This window comes from Perca flavescens, chromosome 21, assembly GCF_004354835.1.
Source record: "Perca flavescens isolate YP-PL-M2 chromosome 21, PFLA_1.0, whole genome shotgun sequence".
In the NCBI taxonomy this organism is placed as follows: Eukaryota; Metazoa; Chordata; class Actinopteri; order Perciformes; family Percidae; genus Perca; species Perca flavescens.
In genome coordinates this window covers 12453483-12472224 of record NC_041351.1, presented here as the reverse complement: position 1 = coordinate 12472224, position 18742 = coordinate 12453483, and the positions used below count along the sequence as shown (strand labels likewise).

The 18742-nt window shown below is 43.9% G+C and overlaps 1 protein-coding gene across 3 annotated transcripts in view; it reads left to right on the top strand.

Moving 5' to 3' along the window:
- Positions 1-18742, top strand: part of LOC114547877 (adenosine kinase) — a 102020-nt gene that overhangs the window by 30380 nt on the left and 52898 nt on the right. For all 3 annotated transcript variants that reach the window (XM_028567378.1, XM_028567377.1, XM_028567379.1), the window contains 2 exons: positions 11503-11675; positions 13812-13920. In XM_028567378.1, coding sequence (XP_028423179.1) covers positions 11503-11675; positions 13812-13920 — 282 coding nt within the window. The remainder of the gene's footprint in view (positions 1-11502; positions 11676-13811; positions 13921-18742) is intronic.

The window sequence follows — 18742 nt, the reverse complement described above, 5'->3', positions numbered from 1 at the left end:
GAAATATTAGTTATTATGGTTGTATCTATACATGTTTAAAAATGTGGTATTTTATCTGAATTAGCATCAATATAGATTGTGAGAAAATAGCCAAAATTATGTCTTAAATTATTAAAGGAAGAACCAGCTGATCTTCTGTATTTTTTTATTGTTAACAAATCCCACAAAAAGATCCAAACTAACAATGAACTGGTCCTACTAACTAGTATCGCCTGTGAATCCAAAGTCTGATATGTGCCATAGACCTCCACTGTAGTCCAAAAGCATCAGCTGACACGTCCCTTTATTACACCTCCACTGTCAATCCCACATACACTGTCCTGCTGCAGTAAATACTCACTAGAGCAGCGAATGTGTATTAATTCACTGTAGAAAATAGTACCCAACAAATGCACTATTTACCCCTTTTTGAGTAATATTTGCTAAAGACTACAGTGCGCATTTGTTAGGAAGCTACTGGTCCCCTTTTTTAAATTAAAAGATGGAAAGCTTTACATCTTTATTAGGAGCCAATGGGCATGAGAAATTGACTAACAAGATTTAGGTTTTGGACATTTTTTTCAATACAAAAAATATATATTAACATCAGCCTTATCCTTTAAAGAAGTCCATTAATAAGTTCCTGGGTATGCACCAAACATTGATTACTTGTTCCCTGGCTCATCGCCCAACTTTTCACCAAATTTCATTAAAATCTGTAAACAAGATTTTGAGATATCCTGCTAACTCACACAGTAGTGGAAAAACATTCTGCACCAAAAACAGAGATGATTACAAGTTGAATGAAAGTAGCAGGTATGTATTGTGTTGTATCGGATTGAATTACAAAATATAGTACAGAGCTTTCTCTTTTATCTCGTTATTAAGCATTAAACTTAAGGTCAACTTCTGTCCTTTTAAATATGGTTTCCAGCTCTTTGAAGGCAGTTGTGTGATGATACATTTCCCCTGAAAGAGGCAATCATGTCTGGCATTAGCTTGTGACATTATTACACTAACACTATATTCCTGCTGTTTGGATTGGAAGCCACAACAATTAGTCTTGAGATATAATCAATGCTGCAATGATGGACATGCTCTTATACACACAGTTGGTTTATACTTAAGTGTATAATAGCATAAGAACACGCACAGCTTGTTAGCGTCCTGCTTATTTAGTCTTTCTGCAGAGGTTACAGAGTGAAGTTAAGTTTATTGAAATTGGTATCCTTTTGCACTCATTGGTTTTCATTTCAAGGGTGTGAAAGAGACACACAGCACTTCTCCCTGGCTCTGAGCAGATCCTCTGTGCTGTGTTATTGTAGTGACCTTGGTTCTTCTCTAAAAGCCTTCTGTCAGTGCAGATTCTTACAGGCCTTGTAGTATTGGCTAAAAAACTCCTTGAATCTGCTTTTGCCAAAGCCAACAGGGCAGAAGGGTGCAGGTGCTGCACTGAAATTGGTTTGCTTTTTGCTTAAACAGTAAAGTGTGTTTCACCCAGAATGTCTCTCTCTAAACAGTCTCTGTAACCAGAATCAGCTCCCTCTGCTACACTTTGGGGTTATGGTTTCACTGGAATTAAAGTCTGTTTACACTGTGCGAAACAAATATACAGTACGAATTGGATTCTGATACTAGACTGTATATATTTGGGTTGTGAAGACTGCTCAGATGGGGATATGTGGCCATTCCAGTAAATATTCAGTGTGGGATAGGAGTTAAATGAATCAGTGTTGGCCCACGATCACTTTTGAAAGATTATTATGAGACTGTGATTTCAAGGAGAAAATGAACTGAATGAGATCAAATTCGTTTTTTTGGCAGAAGGAGAGGCTTGTTGGCACACAGAACAATATCTAAATAGAAATCACATTTTTCACTCAAGTTAGATTTAACTGGAGTGCATTGTCCTCTTTTCTGGCTCGGGAACGTTGCCGTCTAGAATGTGAAAGTTGCAGCCGCAGAGTTTAGGTATATTAACATTATTGGCAAGCAGGGTGTTATATCTGGCAAGGAAAATCCATTTTGAGAGAGTTTGGAAATACTGTATATGTAAAGAGCATCTGCCACAGACCTTAGTTTCTTCTCTTAACCTGCAAAGCGTTAAATAGGTCAGTAATATTTCCCTTCTTTTTCGGTGGGGTTTGTAAAACGCACAGGATACAGGACCAAATCATTAGTGTGGAAGGAATCCAGAGAATTAATGGTAACCAGGCAGAGTCGAATGACATTGTTATTGCAGCCGTTCCCGAGAAAGTGAGGGGAGCTGAAAATTTATATTTGATTTATAGCAGGGTTTGAATTTATGTTCCAACTCTCAATAGGAAAGTAAGTGAGCTTCGCCTGGCTTCTCACAAGAGAGGGCCCCACAGCATCTGGTGCTGGAAACATCTCTGTATCAAACGGAGTTCTTTCTAATTTCTCTTTGCACTGCTTAACCACCAGGAATTGACACCTGTAGGGGATATAGTATTACTATGTTTATTGGACTGAATTCAAGTCTGAGCCTTGAGAAATTTTGAGATGAGTGAAAAAAGTGGCTCTTTGTGGGAAACGTCAAGCAACAGTTTACTAGACACACTTTATTTTTGTTGTGTACTAACTGATTACCTAAAATCTACTTCTACTCTACTCGTGATTGTAAAGATGGAGCCAAGTCATTATTTACCTTGGTTTAGTATGTACTAAATGCTATTTGATAGCTTGAGTGACTGCTCAGCATTGCAAGAGGTATGGCAGTGATATAAAGTTTTTTGATTTACTCTGCTCAAGTGCTGTTATTTATTGGGAGTTCTTTTTGCAGCAGAAATATACAGCTCACTGTCACTGTTAGTGTGCTTTGAATCCTTGAAACATTGTATCTTCACATTATTATCTGCTTAAAGTGATGATACGAATAGCATTCTTTATGGTTTGGTAATAACTGCCTTATTTTTCATAGAGACGCAAAGCATTATTTATCTCTGGCCGTGTTCATGGGGATTAATGATGCATAACTCTGTCAGAGTTGTCTGGCATACAGCACCAGCCGAAGGAATCTGGAAGGTTATCAGAGCAATAAATCCCAAGTTTTCTGCCGTTGTTTGTCACGATGCACTGCAGCAGCCAGTAGTTATGATGGTTCCAGCTTGTTACCCCCCCTTCTCTGTCTCTCTGTAAGCCGTCAGAAAATAACACAACTTGTTTAAGCTGCCAGTTGATAAGGTGGAATTTGATCGCACAACCTAAAAGTTTAAAGCAGGCAACTGTTCTTAAATCTCCTTATTACGTTGACTCTGTCTGCTTCCAGCTGGATGATGGAGTGTAGATAAGGAGCGTGCTGCACACTCTCTACACCTCTGATGTTCGTTCTTGGCAATTAGAGCACGAGCACAGTCTGTTCAGTCTTGCATTTTAACTGTTTTGTCAATTGCCGTCATCTGATTCTGTTATGTCTATAAACTGAAAATTAAATTAGGTGTGCAGACTGTTAACACAAGTTCAATCTATACCCGCCCAGCAGCAGTGTTTCTTTCATCATGGCTTATTTTCTCTGTTTAATTTATCGAATAAATTGCCCCTTTAACTTGCCAAGCAAGAGGAAGCCATCCATGCATTGTCCATGATCCGGGCAGAGAGGAAGATTATTTCTATTAGTGCAATGATGGGGCCTTTACTGCGGTGTGCTCACTGATTGAATGGCATCCTTCTCAAGGTCAGGCCGGAGCTAAGAGCTATTTTCTGCTTACCTGTGCAGCCAGCCGGCCACATAATCTGCACACAAACTGCCTTTACTCCAGCGAGCTTAGTAAGCGGAGAAGCTCATCACTGATATTTCCAGCTGGTAATATGAAGAGAAACCTCTTTGCCTGCAGAAAAGGACACAAAGGCATGAGTAATATGATAAAAGGGATCTTGCTACAGTGCGTAAAGACATTAAGATTGTTGTTTTTCGATCTGCGCCAAGGGCCTAATCATATCCTCCCATTGTGTCCCTGTCAAAGTGAACCAGTGTGTTAAATGTGAATCTGTTTGCGCCGAACGTGCAGACAGGGTCAGAGGTCAAACTGGGAGCACAGCTGTTTTGTCTGCCTGTTCTGATGAATGTGAAGTGCATGCTGTTCTTCGAAAACGCATGCATCCAGCTGAAATAATGCAACATGATCACCATTGACGGCATTTGTGGCAGTCTCTTTTTAAGCTGCTTATGTTCAGGGACCTACTTTATATATATCCAAATTTCTGCTAAACAATATATCTATCTATCTATATATATCTATATAAGTGTCAGTAACCTGTCAATGGATATAGTGGGAGATTAAGGTTAATAATGTCTGGGATGGATAGTCTTTGTTGAATAATCTTGATCATCATTTCGCTGATGGGAAATTATGTCAGAAAAATGCAGTCATAACAATCATTAGAGCCCACTTCCTCCCAGCAGCTAATGTTTTGAAGTGAATTTTCCGCACCGCCACATTGAATTTAGCAGGGCTTGACCTGTGCTAAGCCCTCAACCGCGGCTGTCATTTGGCGTATGTTAAAAAAAAAAAATCTCTTCTGTAACATGGATCACCCGCACTGTCACTGTATCCAGGGAGGGGGGCACTGCCTTCGTGAGATCAAAGCACTGTGCAAATACGCCATACTGCATACAGGGGAGTTGTTGGAGGAGGGAGGGGGGGGCAGAACGGATTCACCTGTGTAGGGGCCGAGCACAGCTGCACTCCCACTAGCTGGAGCCCATGGACCATAGACAGGATTAGAGGCTTTAGCTGCAAAGGTCCCTCATCATCTTTCCGCCTGAACCTTGTATGGCAACAACCCCCGCAAACACAAATGCCACTTTATGATCACTTAATAACACCCCCTCACACGCACACACTGAGTGAATCGGCTCATGGGCTTTTATAGTCGCCATTGTCTCGGATAAATAGGACAACCCCGGCAGTCTGGGACTCCCAGTTCATGAATCTAGTGTGGAGGCATTTTCTCCCCCACCCTTACAAAGGTATCACTGTACGGCCCGCCATTGTAAAGCCTCTGTATCCGAGCTCAGCCCCTCATGCCTACCAGGTAAACCCCTCTGCCTCTTTGCTGTTACGATAGGGGAGTTTGGCTCTGACTGACTGAAACAACATCACCTTGTTTATCCTGTAAATAATTCACCCCTCCCGGGCAACAGAAACAATATCAAGGTTGTGTGTTTAACAAGGGAGGCAGGGAATGAAGAGGAGCCAAAAAGAAGAAATCAGGTGTTTCCTTTTTAGATAAACTTGCCGCCTGGGGACAGCGACACATTCCTGCTGATTCCCATGCAGTGCAAAGATGCTGCTGTGTGTGTGTGTGTGTGTGTGTGTGTGTGTGTGTGTTTTGTGAATGTTGTGCGTGCACGCTTACTGGACTTGCCCTTTGATAGCTCTCTGATGAGGGTGAAGAGATATTGTCGGGGACATTCTTGTCTTGTTGAACATCAGAACCTATGGAGTGTGTCAGCGAGTCATAGAATTAGATGCTTATCATCGGGGGCTGTCTCCTCCCCTACCACCGCCCAGTCTTCGACACACGTGAATGCAGAAACGCAAGCTGTCTACACTTGTTTTGGTGTTTTGTGTTGTCTAACACCACTCCCCTGGGGTAGTGTACCACTCTCTAGTATAGATTTCCTTCTCCCTTGTCGAATCCTTCCCTTTTATTTGTTGGGTTTGAAATAATTGCTTATACTCTGTAGATTGCAGTCCATATGCATTTAAACAGTGACTCACTTGTTATTGGGTTGGCTCTGTACTCAAGGACATTGGTTTCAAAATAAAACAATAGGTATTTTTCCATGTACCTCTTTACATGCACATTTTCAAATTGAAGATAAAAAGAAATTCAGAAAGTCACACTACACTCACCAGAAATGCCAGAGTTCTCTTCGCATATGGTAGAGATACGGTTTATATGGAGTGACGTGGTTGCCTAGAGATGTAAGGCGCTGAACCACAATGTCCCCAGTTTGCGTCTGGCTTGGGACTATTTCCTGTCATCTCTCTACTGTCAGATATGTAATTAAGGCATAAAATGCTTAAAAACGGTGCCTGCCTCGACTTTTACTGTAGAGAAACCACATGTATCTCATTGTCACTTCCTCTTAAAGTACACCTGCCTGAGGTACCGTGAACCTTACATGTTACATGCCCAACCCACAGACACACACACATCTCTATCACCAGTGGCTGATTAAAAATATGACACAGTATGCATGGATCACATGCATAGATCACATACATAATACAAATCATCATCTTAATCGCCATCTTAAGTTTAAATCAGCGATTAAAAGGCCATCATCAAAGTTACTTGATTATGTAATCCTGTTATGGTCTCAAGTCTATTTGCATAACAGTAGTTGTACTAATGAGGAAATGTATCCCCATCTTCATCTGATTGCACTGGCACAAATCCCTATTGTTCACTCTATGAATATAAATGTAAACATGTAAACCGCGAACACCTTTTTAAAGGGTGTATGAAATTGTATCATTACTTCCTTTTAATATGATTTAATTCCCTTAGAAACGCATTGTTGTGGTGGGATATAGCACAGTGAAGGATTGAAGTGTAAACCAATGGGACATCAGGGTCAGTTTGATTCTATAGGCTGGTCTTCTTGCCTACTTACTATTGCAACACAAGGTCGTCATTGAAATGCAACTCATTTCTAGGAAGAAACATTTTTCCAAGAAGTTAAAGTCCCAGTTTAAAGGGCTCTTTAAAGCCGAGATTCAGTCCCTTATATGCAATCTTTATTGAATTTCAAATATTATGCTAATGTGCAGCCAGAGCAATAGGAAATGAGTCACTGTCCAAATGCCTGCCGATTGCAGAGTACATTTGTACTTCATTAGAGCATCAGTCATCTTTATATTGTCCTGTAGCCAGAGCCTAAAGCTGCATGACAACTGTGAAACAACCATTACAAAAGGAGACTTGAGTAGCAATACACAAGCCTCCCCACCATGCTGGTGTGTCAGCGAGGGACGAGCCAGGCACTGATCAGAAGACTCGGATCTGGATATTTGAAGCTGATATTGGGCCGGATTCCCATCGGGCTACATGCTATGCCTCTCCTTTGAGTGTTGATTGCAGAAAAGAGAATGTGGTTGACTGATCTGAAAGGAAATTACTGGAGAGAGAGCTTATCCATGCCTTTGACTGATAATCAGCTCATTATCGTGTTGATCATTTACAGCTCTCCCACTCGCCTGCTCTCTATTCTTTTAGCTGTGTCACAGAAGCAGTGCACAGAGACTTTTAATGGCTTGGCAGGGAGCCCGCTGTGGTGAGGCAGGGTTAAAACAAGCATGCTAGCCCTGGCTAGTCTCCACTTTTACACAGTGCAGGTCCCCACCCCACTTATCAACCCTCCCAGGGAAGAGAAAAAATTAAAGAAAAACAACAACAGCGACAACAACATATGCAACCCTGATGCGAGCATTGCCCTAGCACCCCAACATGGCTAACTGTGCATGAAATTGCACTGATTGGAGTTATTGACCAGAAGGCTCCAGCCCCTGAGAGGACAGGGAATATGGTGGTGGTGGGGGGTGGAGGAGGGGTGAGGGTGGCTTGTGTGTTACCTGATTGAGTGAAAAATTCGGCCGGTTGCTTTGATGCCCTGCGCTTTACAGGAAAGAGTGATTTAATGGAAGCTGCCAGACCTCATCAATGTCAGCGCTCGTGTTGAGGGCCCTCTGCTCTGCCGTGCTTTATATAAAAGCGCTCGCCATGACAGGTCCTGATGGACAGATGTTTGCTAGTTGTTTTAACTGCACAGTAAAAAGAAACACGGATATCAGCCTCCACCTCTGACTCTAAAAGACAGGTTGTGCAGTGAGAGGAGGCTGTTACAGGCTACCCTGGGGTGCAGTGCCCTCGCCCTCAGCTGTTTTAGGCCTCTATAAATAACCCTATTGAATTTTGCTGGGTTGATAAGCCTATAATTAATGTGACCATCATTAAGCACGGACATGTTCTTCTCAAGAGGACCCCGCTGGTGAGGTGAAGCGAGGAGAATGGAGACTTCTCCTCTGTCCTTGTTTTTAAGGATGAACTGAGCAGTGTGAGAGGGTGGAAACTGGAGTGACGGCCAACCAGCTTCCCGGTGATGTGCAGAAGGCACTACTTTGTTTTCGAACTGCAGGATAACACACAGTGTCATCTATCAACACTCCACAAAGGCCCACTGTGCAGCGTCTTCAGTAGATCTGAATTGCATTGGAATTGCATCATTAATAGAGCAGAAATGATTCCCAGCAACTCCGGGAGAATACATTGACCCCTGAGGGAGACTAAAAACAAGACAATGTTTTTACAGGAGGAATATCTAACTAGAGGTCCCATTACCACTTCATCAATATACAGCTGCAAGTGAGCGGGGAGACCGAGGAAGGGAGGGGAGCATGAGAAGAAGAAGAAGAAGAGGGAATGTAATAGCTTATAGTGCTAATGGCAGTCTGAGCGCTCAAGTCCCAAACATCCAGCCGCCTCATCTCATCTGGGCTGTGTAATTGCCCTCCTGGAAGCTGCCACGCGAAGCGCCTGCCTCCGTAGTGAAGAGTGGCAGCTGCTGGATGTTGAGGAGCAGGCCTAGGTCAGCTCCCCCAAGTGGGGCTCCTTGCAACCATGAGATGTCATAATTAATAGCTATATCTGGGGGCCCCGGGGCCAGTGTTATGGGTGAGATTATTTGGGTAAATGGAAGCCAAACAGAAAGAGACGGCAGACTTATTCTCCACTTAACATAATGTATACTTATCACTTTGCCTGTAGCGTGAATGCCTTTGCAGCATCTTACCCCCTGCTTTTCAGGGATATTTTTTCTCGCTTGTTTGTATTAGGTTTCCCATCCGTATTTAAACGTACCTAGAGATATGTCACTGTGGTGTATCATGGGAAATTATTAATCTTTGGGGATCGGCGCTCTCCCTAGTTAAGTAAATATACATGAGCTGCTGTGAAAGATACAAGCTCCCAACACCTTCAGAGAAATCTGTTACTTCAGCTACCCTCTTTCTTCCATCCTCCTCTCTCTCGCTCTCTCTTTCTCTCTCCCTCTGTCTCCCTCTCTCTCCCTCTCTCTAACATGCCGCCTGGGGGCAAATCTCACTCTGTCTCATCTGCTGCTTAATTTCACTGGAGCAGCCCTCAGTAATGAAGCGCCTTGATGTACATTTGCCAATTTCTGCCTCTGCCACTGCGGTATAATTGGGATGTGACTAAGCATGAATACCCAGCACAGGGTTGGTTGACCTCTCGGCGACCCCGCGAATAGCGCTTTTGTCATAATGGAGGTATTATCTCACATAATCTTGGAATGGAGAGGGATTGTCTGCAGGGTGCCGGGGATGGAAATGAATTGATATAACTCCCTGCTCCTGTGCACCACAGAGGAGGGGGAAAAAAACCTGCAAGATAAAAAATTTTACATACCCATAATGAAGACATTTTCTTCTTATCTATTGCTGCTTTGTGTTTATTGGAGTAGGAGAGCAGTTTCTGGCAAAAGCAGGGGTGGGTTTTATAGGAAGGGAGAGAGTTTTGATGCTGTGGCACTATTGAGGATTTTTCTGTATGTGTGTGTCGGTGTGTGTATGTCAGCTTATTCCCTGCGTGGGTGCACTGTGTACTCATGCACATGTTAGTGTGTATGTGTGTCTGTTAATGACCCTGTAAAATGACAAGCTGAGCTGGCAGTGAGAGTACAGCTGACGGTCAGAGAGGGAGAGCGAGAGGAGGTGGAGGAGGCAGGAGAGTTCAGATGGAGGTGGAGGGGGGGTATAGTTGCGAGGTCGGTGGTTCCACTGTGATTCACCATGCTGTCATCCGAGAGACGGGGGCCCCTGAGTGGCCCTCTCTATTCCCACCTGAGAGGCCTGCAAATGGAGGGGCCGCGCTGTCATTATTTACAGCCCGCAGCTCCTAACCTTGGATTCAGAGCTCATCACGGCGAAGAGAAAATCAGATAGGACTTGACGTGTACCCGAGCCAGTGACCTTGATAAGTGTGAGGTGCCTGCAGCAAGAGGTTAGGGAAGAAGAGCTCGCTTCTGTCGGCTTTTGCTGTGGATTTGCGCGTGCGTGTTTGTACTTGTCAGCCAGGTGGGGAGGGAGGGGGGCACAGCTGAATGACTGAGCCATGACTCAAGATGACACATGGTAGGCCTGCTCAGGGGCCAAGATACAGCAGGCATATGTGGCAATATCACTGTTCATTTTGTTGGCACTGGTGCTGAAAAGATTAGCAAAGTAATATAATAATATAAATAATTAGTAATTCATTAGTCGACATTGACAAAAAATCAAATGACTGTTATTTTGATAATCACTTAATAGTTTATCATACCTAAAGGAAAAATGCCAAACATTTGCTGGTTGCAGCTACTACTAAACTTCACGTCTCTCTTTGCGGTTTTATATCACTTCTTAATTTTTTGGATTTTGGACTGTTGGTCATTTGAAACACGTAGTTTGAAGATATCTCCTCGGCTATGGGAAATTATGAAGGGGAATTTGTCATAAAAAAAAAAGAAATGTGAAAATATTCATTGTTTGCAGCCTGATTTTGTTAGCAGGTAAAAGCCACAAGGTCAGCTATGATTGTTAATTGTCAGCCTTGGTTTAAAAACACACCTGACGCTTGCTTAAAGTAATGAATTGTTCCTGGGTATTTTTTATTTATTTGATTATTTAATTTTTTCCATCTGAACTAGTTACCTAGAGACCAAACGGAGGGGGGGAGTGCAAAATAACAGGGGAGAGCATCTCCGGATGGGTGATGAAAATGCATTTTTCTTCCCCCACCGAGATGCTATTTGGTCGCGTGAAATGATTAATTTCACACATATACAGGTCATCCCCAAAAGCAGCAACATCTCATTCACAAGGGGCCCCCGTCAGCAACAAAACGGAGGCTGCAATAAAACGAGCAAACAGCAGCACGTACTGTACGTCAATAAATCTTTGGAGGTTAAACCTGAGCACTGTAGAATTTGAGCAGCCTCCTCTCATCAGGTAAAAGTCACTGAGTACATCAGGACTGTTGAGACCAAAAAAATGCCCAACGAGCAGTTCAGGGAGGTTCCTGTAGTAGCAGGTACACACACTCTCTCTCTCTCTCTCTCTCTCTCTCTCTCTCTCTCTCTCTCTCTCTCTCTCTCTCTCTCTCTCTCTCTCTCTCACACACACACACACACACACACACAGTCTGTGTTTGCATAAGTAGGATGGAGCCTTGAATTATGGGGTTTGTGTAAATAAGGAGATGAGACTGTTTTTAGCACACATGGAAGCTTGGATGAGAATAGTGTCTCTATGTGGAGTGGAATTGGTCTTGGGTTGTTTACGACAGCTCGCAGCCCTCATATATCACAAGCAGTATGTTTGCTGTGAAGCTACAGTTTGTATGCCATCTGCCTTAGCTGAACTTGACCCTTCAAACAGACTTATATTTTGTAAACTGAGCTCACTGTAACTGCTGTTTTTATTTTCTCTTTCCTAGTGGATGATCCAGAAACCCCACAAGGTTGCTACTTTCTTCGGGTGCATCGGTACCGACCACTTTGGGGAGATCCTGAAGAAGAAGGCCGAAGAAGCCCACGTCGACGCACATTACTATGAACAAAACGAGGAGCCGACCGGGACCTGTGCCGCCTGTATCACCGGAGACAATAGGTTAGCCACCTTTCAGTCACCCCTGACCAAGAAATGACCCTCTTGCTCGGATTCGAAATAGTCCTTCTGGTTCATTTTTACATCTTTAGGCAGGCAGTTGACTCCTCAGGGCTGGAAGTCATAACAGGGAATCATAGCTAAGCTTACACATCAAAAGGAAAAAGAACAGCTTGAGTGTGTTTTGCCAGGCCCCCACTCAGTCTCTTCCGCCCCAGTGGGTTGTCATCCATCTATAGGCTGACAGTAGCAATGTGTTCGAGATGGCTGGGCTATCCCAGCTCTCACCTGTCAGCCTTCTCGGCTGTAAAAGGGGCTTCAGCATCTCTGGCGACTCTCATGCTAGCTAGCATCATCATCAGCACGTCTGAGACAGCAGAGGTCAAAGCCTGTATGCGCACACACACACACACACACACACACACACACACACACACACACACACAAATATCACTAAGAGCGAGGGCTCCAGTTCATGATAGACCAGGTGTGGATCAATAACCTCCTTCTCTAAACACCCTCCTCCTCTGCAGCCCTTAATCCGCTGCTACTGGAGTTGTCAGTCCGTCAACGGCGGGACCTCGGCCGCCCCGGGAGCCAGCCCCGCTGAATGGTCTTAGTGGGCTTGTTTGATGTGACTCTGACACCTGAAAAGGTCAGGTGCCGTACTAAGGGAGACGAGCTCTGTAATATTACTTACAGGTGTTTAACAGACAGCTCAGGAGGCCAGGGGAAAGGTCGCCAGCAGGCCCAGATTGGAAGGGTGATGGCTTTGAAGGATCGGGAGCCAGAATGTCACAACACCCAGGCTTTGATTAGTGCAAGTCTTCAAAGAAAAAGAAACTCCCTCTCATACTCAATCTGACCATTCTGAGATCTGTGAAGATGCTGCATGCAAATAACATTTTTACAAAATAAGTTTATTCAGTTCTTACATTTGTAAACAAAGGTTCAATAAATCAGTCCCTCCAGGATCTCCGAGCTTTTGTCCAGCCCAAAATTATTTAGCATTGTTTGGCCAATTGTATGCTTTTTTGCGATAATTGTCATATGTAAACAGTTTAAACATATGACATTGCCTGTGCAGTTAGCTGTAGTTGTAATGAAACAAAGTCCTTGTCACCATAGTTACAGTACAAGGAAGTGTCATTATGGAGATCGATGCTTAATTTTTATTTCAGCTCGGCTGATAAAAGTGGTTCTGAATTGCATTATTTTTTTATGTAGAAAACTGGTGATTGGTAAAATTGGCAAACATGTTTCCCAGTTTGACAAGTGAAATAATAGCAAGATCTTTGCAAAATTGCTAATTCCTGGAGCGACTGATCAGTGGTTTGTTTCCCATTAGCTTAAAGATATGATATCATTACACTTAGCTGATATTTAAGAGCGCTGTGCTTTGCTCATGTCTGTTGGACTTCCTCAGTAATGACACTCATTTTGTCTGTCATGCTTGTTCTAACCTTTTGAGTCCATTACTGCAGCTCAGGTCAAGTGCAGTCCTAATCCTGCTGTCATATCGCGGCCGTCCTCATCGCACTCTGATCAATTTAGCACACTGTTACTCTTTTCTTTGATGCTAACCATGGTGAGCAGCTTTTCAGAATGGACCTCTTGCTGTAGCAGCGCCCACCTGTCATATGGTCGCCTAACCGTTTCCCCCTAAGTAGTGATGATTGTTGCACTCATTTTGATGGCCGCTCATAAAGCGACAGCACACAAGGACTGGCTATGTTAAGATAATGCCACCTCCATCACTTCCAGCTCCCACCACTCACTACTCAACTCAAGTGTTCATTTAGTAATGCATTTCTGTTGTTTTTCCACTTTTTGTGGCAGTTGACCACTTTTACATGTCATAATATGAATAATTTGTGGCTTATGGTTAGCTTTGAAAATCCCTCTGCTTCTTTTAATCTTGCGATAACCCCCTTTCTTTTTAAAGAAAGAAAGAATATAAAGACATCTAGATCACTTTATTTTAGCTTGGTTCAGACATTCTAAGAAACCATTATCATCCTTTTATATCAAGAAAGAACAAAGGAAAGTCTGGGGCCGGAGTGTTTTAGGGATGTTTTTGAGACAAAATTAAGATGGATGATAAGCGAGGTGGAAGATTTATGGGGTCTGTCTCGGCAGGTCCCTTGTTGCTAACCTGGCAGCGGCAAACTGCTACAAAAAGGAAAAACACCTGGACTTGGACAGCAACTGGGAGCTGGTGAAGAAAGCCAAGGTCTATTATATTGCGGTAAGTGAGACTTTCTACATTCGAAATGACTGTTCCCCAACTCTGTTGCCAGAAGAGGACATAATGTTAAGAGGCTTTATTCAGGAAATGCCTGAGCGCGCCTTGTGCATTGTCAATATATCAATTCATCCTTTGTCGAGTGAAATGAGCTATGTTACCTATTGAGACAATACAGCTCCGTTCTCCCCATTTCCCCCCTCGTCTTTGTGCACAAAACTGCAGCACAGTGTGAAATTGTTCTTCATGTAATGCATTCATTCATTTCTTTCTATGTGAAGACAAGCCAACAGGTGCTGTGAAAGTGTGAAAATTGATTATTCAAGTTCATTCGGCTTTACCCCCTCCTACACAATCTTCCCCCTACAGACAAAAACACACACACACACACACCCACACACAGATTGAGCAGGACAGATGTGCTCTTAGACATTCAAACACACACTCAAGCTGCACCACTGAGGTAATGTCTTCACTTACAGCTTCTGGAGTAGGATGGCCTGCCATGCTCATATTTCACTGTTTGGGATTACATTTAATTCTGGGAGATCAACATTTTCTCTGATCTCGAGTCAAGATGATAGCTCTGAAATTGCACTGCATTCCACGTCTTTAAGCAGTTCATTATCAGCATAAATCAGCATTACAGCCAAGCCATCAACATACTCCTTGGCATATTGTCCCAAGTGAAATTCACAATAGTCCTCCTGTTGCCCACAAGCCCTCTAAACATGAGTGTACTGTAGTCTAATAATGAGGAAGGTTTCATAATTAGCTCCCCCCCCCCAAAAAAAAAAAAAAAAAAAAAAAAACAAGCCGTCAGTGCTTGTGCCAGAAAGCAGATCAGTCAGTCCATCCTCCAGAGTTTGTGTGGTCTCATTTTTAGCCTCTGCTTCGCATTAGCAAACACGGCACATCCTCTGCAAAATTGGCAGTTGGGTTTTGCCCACATCCGACAGTCTTGTGCGCAGGGAAAGCTTCCGTGGGATTTGAGGGGGGATAGAAGGGCCACAAATGGGTGTTTTGTCAGTGCTTGGAATCTCAAACGTCGTTTTCAGCGTCCCTCCTGGGCCTCTTTGTCAAAACAGGGGGATCACTCGGTTTATTAGGGTCCCATTGGCAGTTCTACAGTACTTAGCCAGATACACTGCCACAGCAATTCCCACTTAATACTGTGTGGCGTGTCTAGACCGGTGTTCACTAAGGCCTCCTCTCTCCATTAACCTTGTCAAGAGCACTCAGATGTATTTACCCAATTTACAGCCAGATTGTACATTTTCTCCCTCTTTCTCTCTCGCACTGTACCAACCTCTGCTGTGTATTAATGTGCTTTGTTGATTTTCATTAAACAACTGCTGGGTGGTATACGCAGTCTTGTACACTCTAATCTGTAGATGTAATTACCGAAACGTGTGCATGTGTGTATGTTAGCATGTTATTTGCTCGCACGTGCGTCTGTGTTTGTTGGAGCATGTGTGTTAAAGAGGTGATTGATGATTCCTGGCAGAGGCTCTCAAGGTGCCTGCTACTATGTGGTGTGATTGGATGAAAACAGAATTATTAGAGGGCTCTTGCAGCCAGTCTGGCTCATCCAACAGCGGCAGCGGCATCAGCAGCAGCAGGGCTGGTGGCAGACGCAGAGCAGGGAGGCAGCGCTGCCATTTCTCAAAAAGAGAGAGAGAATGTTGAACTCCTGCCAAATGTTTGGTGGCAGGCTGTTGCTAGGAAATCTGGGTCCTTAGGCAAATCGTTGCACAAAGACCAATAACAAAGGCGTGAGGGGGAAGAAGGAATGGCTAAACGCATTTCAGGCAGAAGATATCTCTCTTTTTTTGTTGAATGCCATCGCTGCTGCAGTGATGTTTACAGTTATTTCTTTCCCCGACGATTGTAAACATCAGAAATGGAGGGTGATGTATTGTGTGAAGGAGAGATGAGTGACTCTAATTGGTGGGGGTGATGTGTGCGTGCTGGCCCAGTTAGCCTCTTCTCCTTCCCTTCACTCCCTCATTCCTTCCATCCCCATCCCCTTGGCCCTCTATGGACACCCCCTTCCTCCTCCTCCTCCTCTCCTTTTGCTGTCTCCTTTGCCTCCTCCCCCCCCTTTCTCCATTCTCTCAGACACACATACACTTGCTGCTAAACACACACAGCATGCACGCACACATTCTGCAGCATACCACTGGCTTGTTTTTCTTACCACTGAGCGCTTTGCCCTGTAATTTGATCTCAACTGCTTGATGCATCCTCCAAGATGCCACTTTGAATTAACCTATGGCTCCACAGCTCTCCTTAGCCTCGTCTAATAAAATGGCCTCTCCTAACTTATGCTATTTACATTCAGGAAAGTGCTCGGCCCATATCATGGTCTTGCACAGAGCAAGTAACCGATATGAAGAAGAGGGGAGACGAACAAGACAATTGACTGTGAAAAGGCCTGTTAATGACTGGGCACAGATGGTCCGAAATAACCCAAGGATAGACGGAGGAGACACTCGCCTCTGCCAACTGGCCTGATACACAAAACTCACCCAATGAGACACAAGCTGCAGTGCTGCTAGGTCACAAACCTGATCACAGCTGTGGATGCTGTTCGTTTACGCCTTCAGCTAATAGCGCTATCCCCATTAGCCTGCGAGAGGTTTAGCCTCGCCTGAGGAAAACAGCTAGCCAACCTTTTTTTTTTTTTCTCACACAGCGCAGCAACTTGAAGTAGAATGCCTCACACTGTTAACACTGGCACACTGCATATAGCATTAATTGGCAGTTGTATTTTTGCCCTCACTGCAGGGCAAAGCTGAGTTCAGCGTCAGTCACCGTAGCATAATATGCAAGAAAAAGAGGCGAAGGGGAGAGCAAAAGCAGAAAAAAAAGCGCAATACTGGCACCACAAGCAGCACGTCAGCCTGCTTACACTCTGGAGTGGCACACATACACACATATATACACACACATTGTTACTCCGCCCCACCAGCCCCTGCAATTTGCAGCCAAAAAAGCGAAGAGAGAGGTTTTTCCTACACACAACTAACTGACATCTCATCAGCCAGCCGAAGGGCTGATTAGCACAGAGGTGACTGCGGCTGTGTCTCTGTCCAACTCAGAGGACCAAACTGTCCTCACGCTGACCTTGAGTTTCCTCTCCCTCTCTTCCTCTATCCTTTTCTATCCTCCGCTCTCCTTCTACTCTCCCTTACACCACTGCACTTTATCTCCAATAATTCTCCCTTCCTCTGTCTCCATCTCCTCCCTCTTTCCACCCTCTCCTTTTCTGTCTTTTCTCTTTCCTCTTCTCTCTGTACTGCACCACTCTGCACTGCCCCTGTCCTTCCACATAGCCAGGGAGGGATCACGAGGCAAAATGCAGGCAGTGGAGAGAAAGAGGGAGGGAGGGAAGAGAGGTGGAGGGGGGAGAAAAAAACTGGCAGGCTCCCCCTTTGTCTGCAGGCGATCAGTTACAGTCTTGGTTGCCGATGAAATTTAATCCCCACCGCATTTACATGCCAAGTTTGACTTCTGGCAAGCCTTATTAAATAGATTTGTAAATCATTTCATCTTGATTAGAATCTGTTCTCAAGGGATCAACATTTTTTCGCCTTGCTTGTGTTTTGTTATGTGCACAATCTGTGCCCAGTGGTGTTAAAATTTGAAAGTCAAGCCTTGGTGGTGTTATTTTTCCGTGCGAGTGAGTGTGAGCAGTAGGTTTAGGGGACAAAGAGCGATGGGTGCCAAGTCCCGTCCGACACCGGCCAAGCCACTGTGTCAGCATGTCTCCCATCTCTGGAGGGTCATGTTGGTGGGCGAGCAACTGCTATGATGTGTATTCTCTTTATTAGGCTGACACCACAGTGTCTTTAGCATGGCACAATGTCATTTCAAATTGTGTCTAATCAGATGGCATTTTGTAATTGCCAGCAAGCATCTTATGAATATGAATTCATAATTGTTCAATTACAAGCCGACTGCATCATATTTATTGGCTTTTTTTTCTCTCCCGCTGGCCTGGGCCAATTATAGGATTTAAATCTTGAGGCAATCAAGTGATAAGGGTGAGGCGTTTAGGGTTTGCTGTCACTATATAATTCTGTCGAATGTTAAACATGCATCTGGGAGGGCTGTATTTGTCAGAAGGCTGTGCGTGGAGGGGCACCTGCCTAATTGAGTGGTAATGAGCTGTCAGGAGTGCAGGCTTTGTGATTGGCTCTTGGCGGGGCGTCCCGTGCCAGTGGGACGTATGGGCTGGCCCGGCTCTGCTGGAGGATCAGACAGCTCCACAGGCCTGAGTGGGCGGAGCATGGTAAATTAGGGTGGAGAGGCCAAACGATGCTGGCTGCAGAGATATCCTGTGGCTTTCACTCGTCTGTGGGATTTATTTAGGTTGTTTACAATTATCCTTACTCCTGATTTGGTTTTACTTCTTCATGTCTGAGGGGGGAGAAGATTTCAGATGTTTTGCTTAAGTATTGCATTCTAAACATACTATTGCATCTGTTTATGTTAATTGAAAAATCACAGTCCTAATCTGTTCTGAAATCACTTTGTATTTACTACACGCACTATATGTACTGTCATTTCTTAGTGTGAAATGAATGCACTATAAAGTACTGTCCATAGCATTCAAACCACTTTTTGCTAATAATCCCACAATGCAATGCATCCCATTTTATAGATAAAATTATAGATGATGAGTCGGATTTGATGTAAAATGATGATGTCACAAATGTTTTACTCTAAAGTGTACTTTTAAAGTAAACTATTAAGTGTCCATTATATAATGAGGAAAGAAGGGAGGGATTTTGAACACAGCTCGGGAGTCAAATTGGTG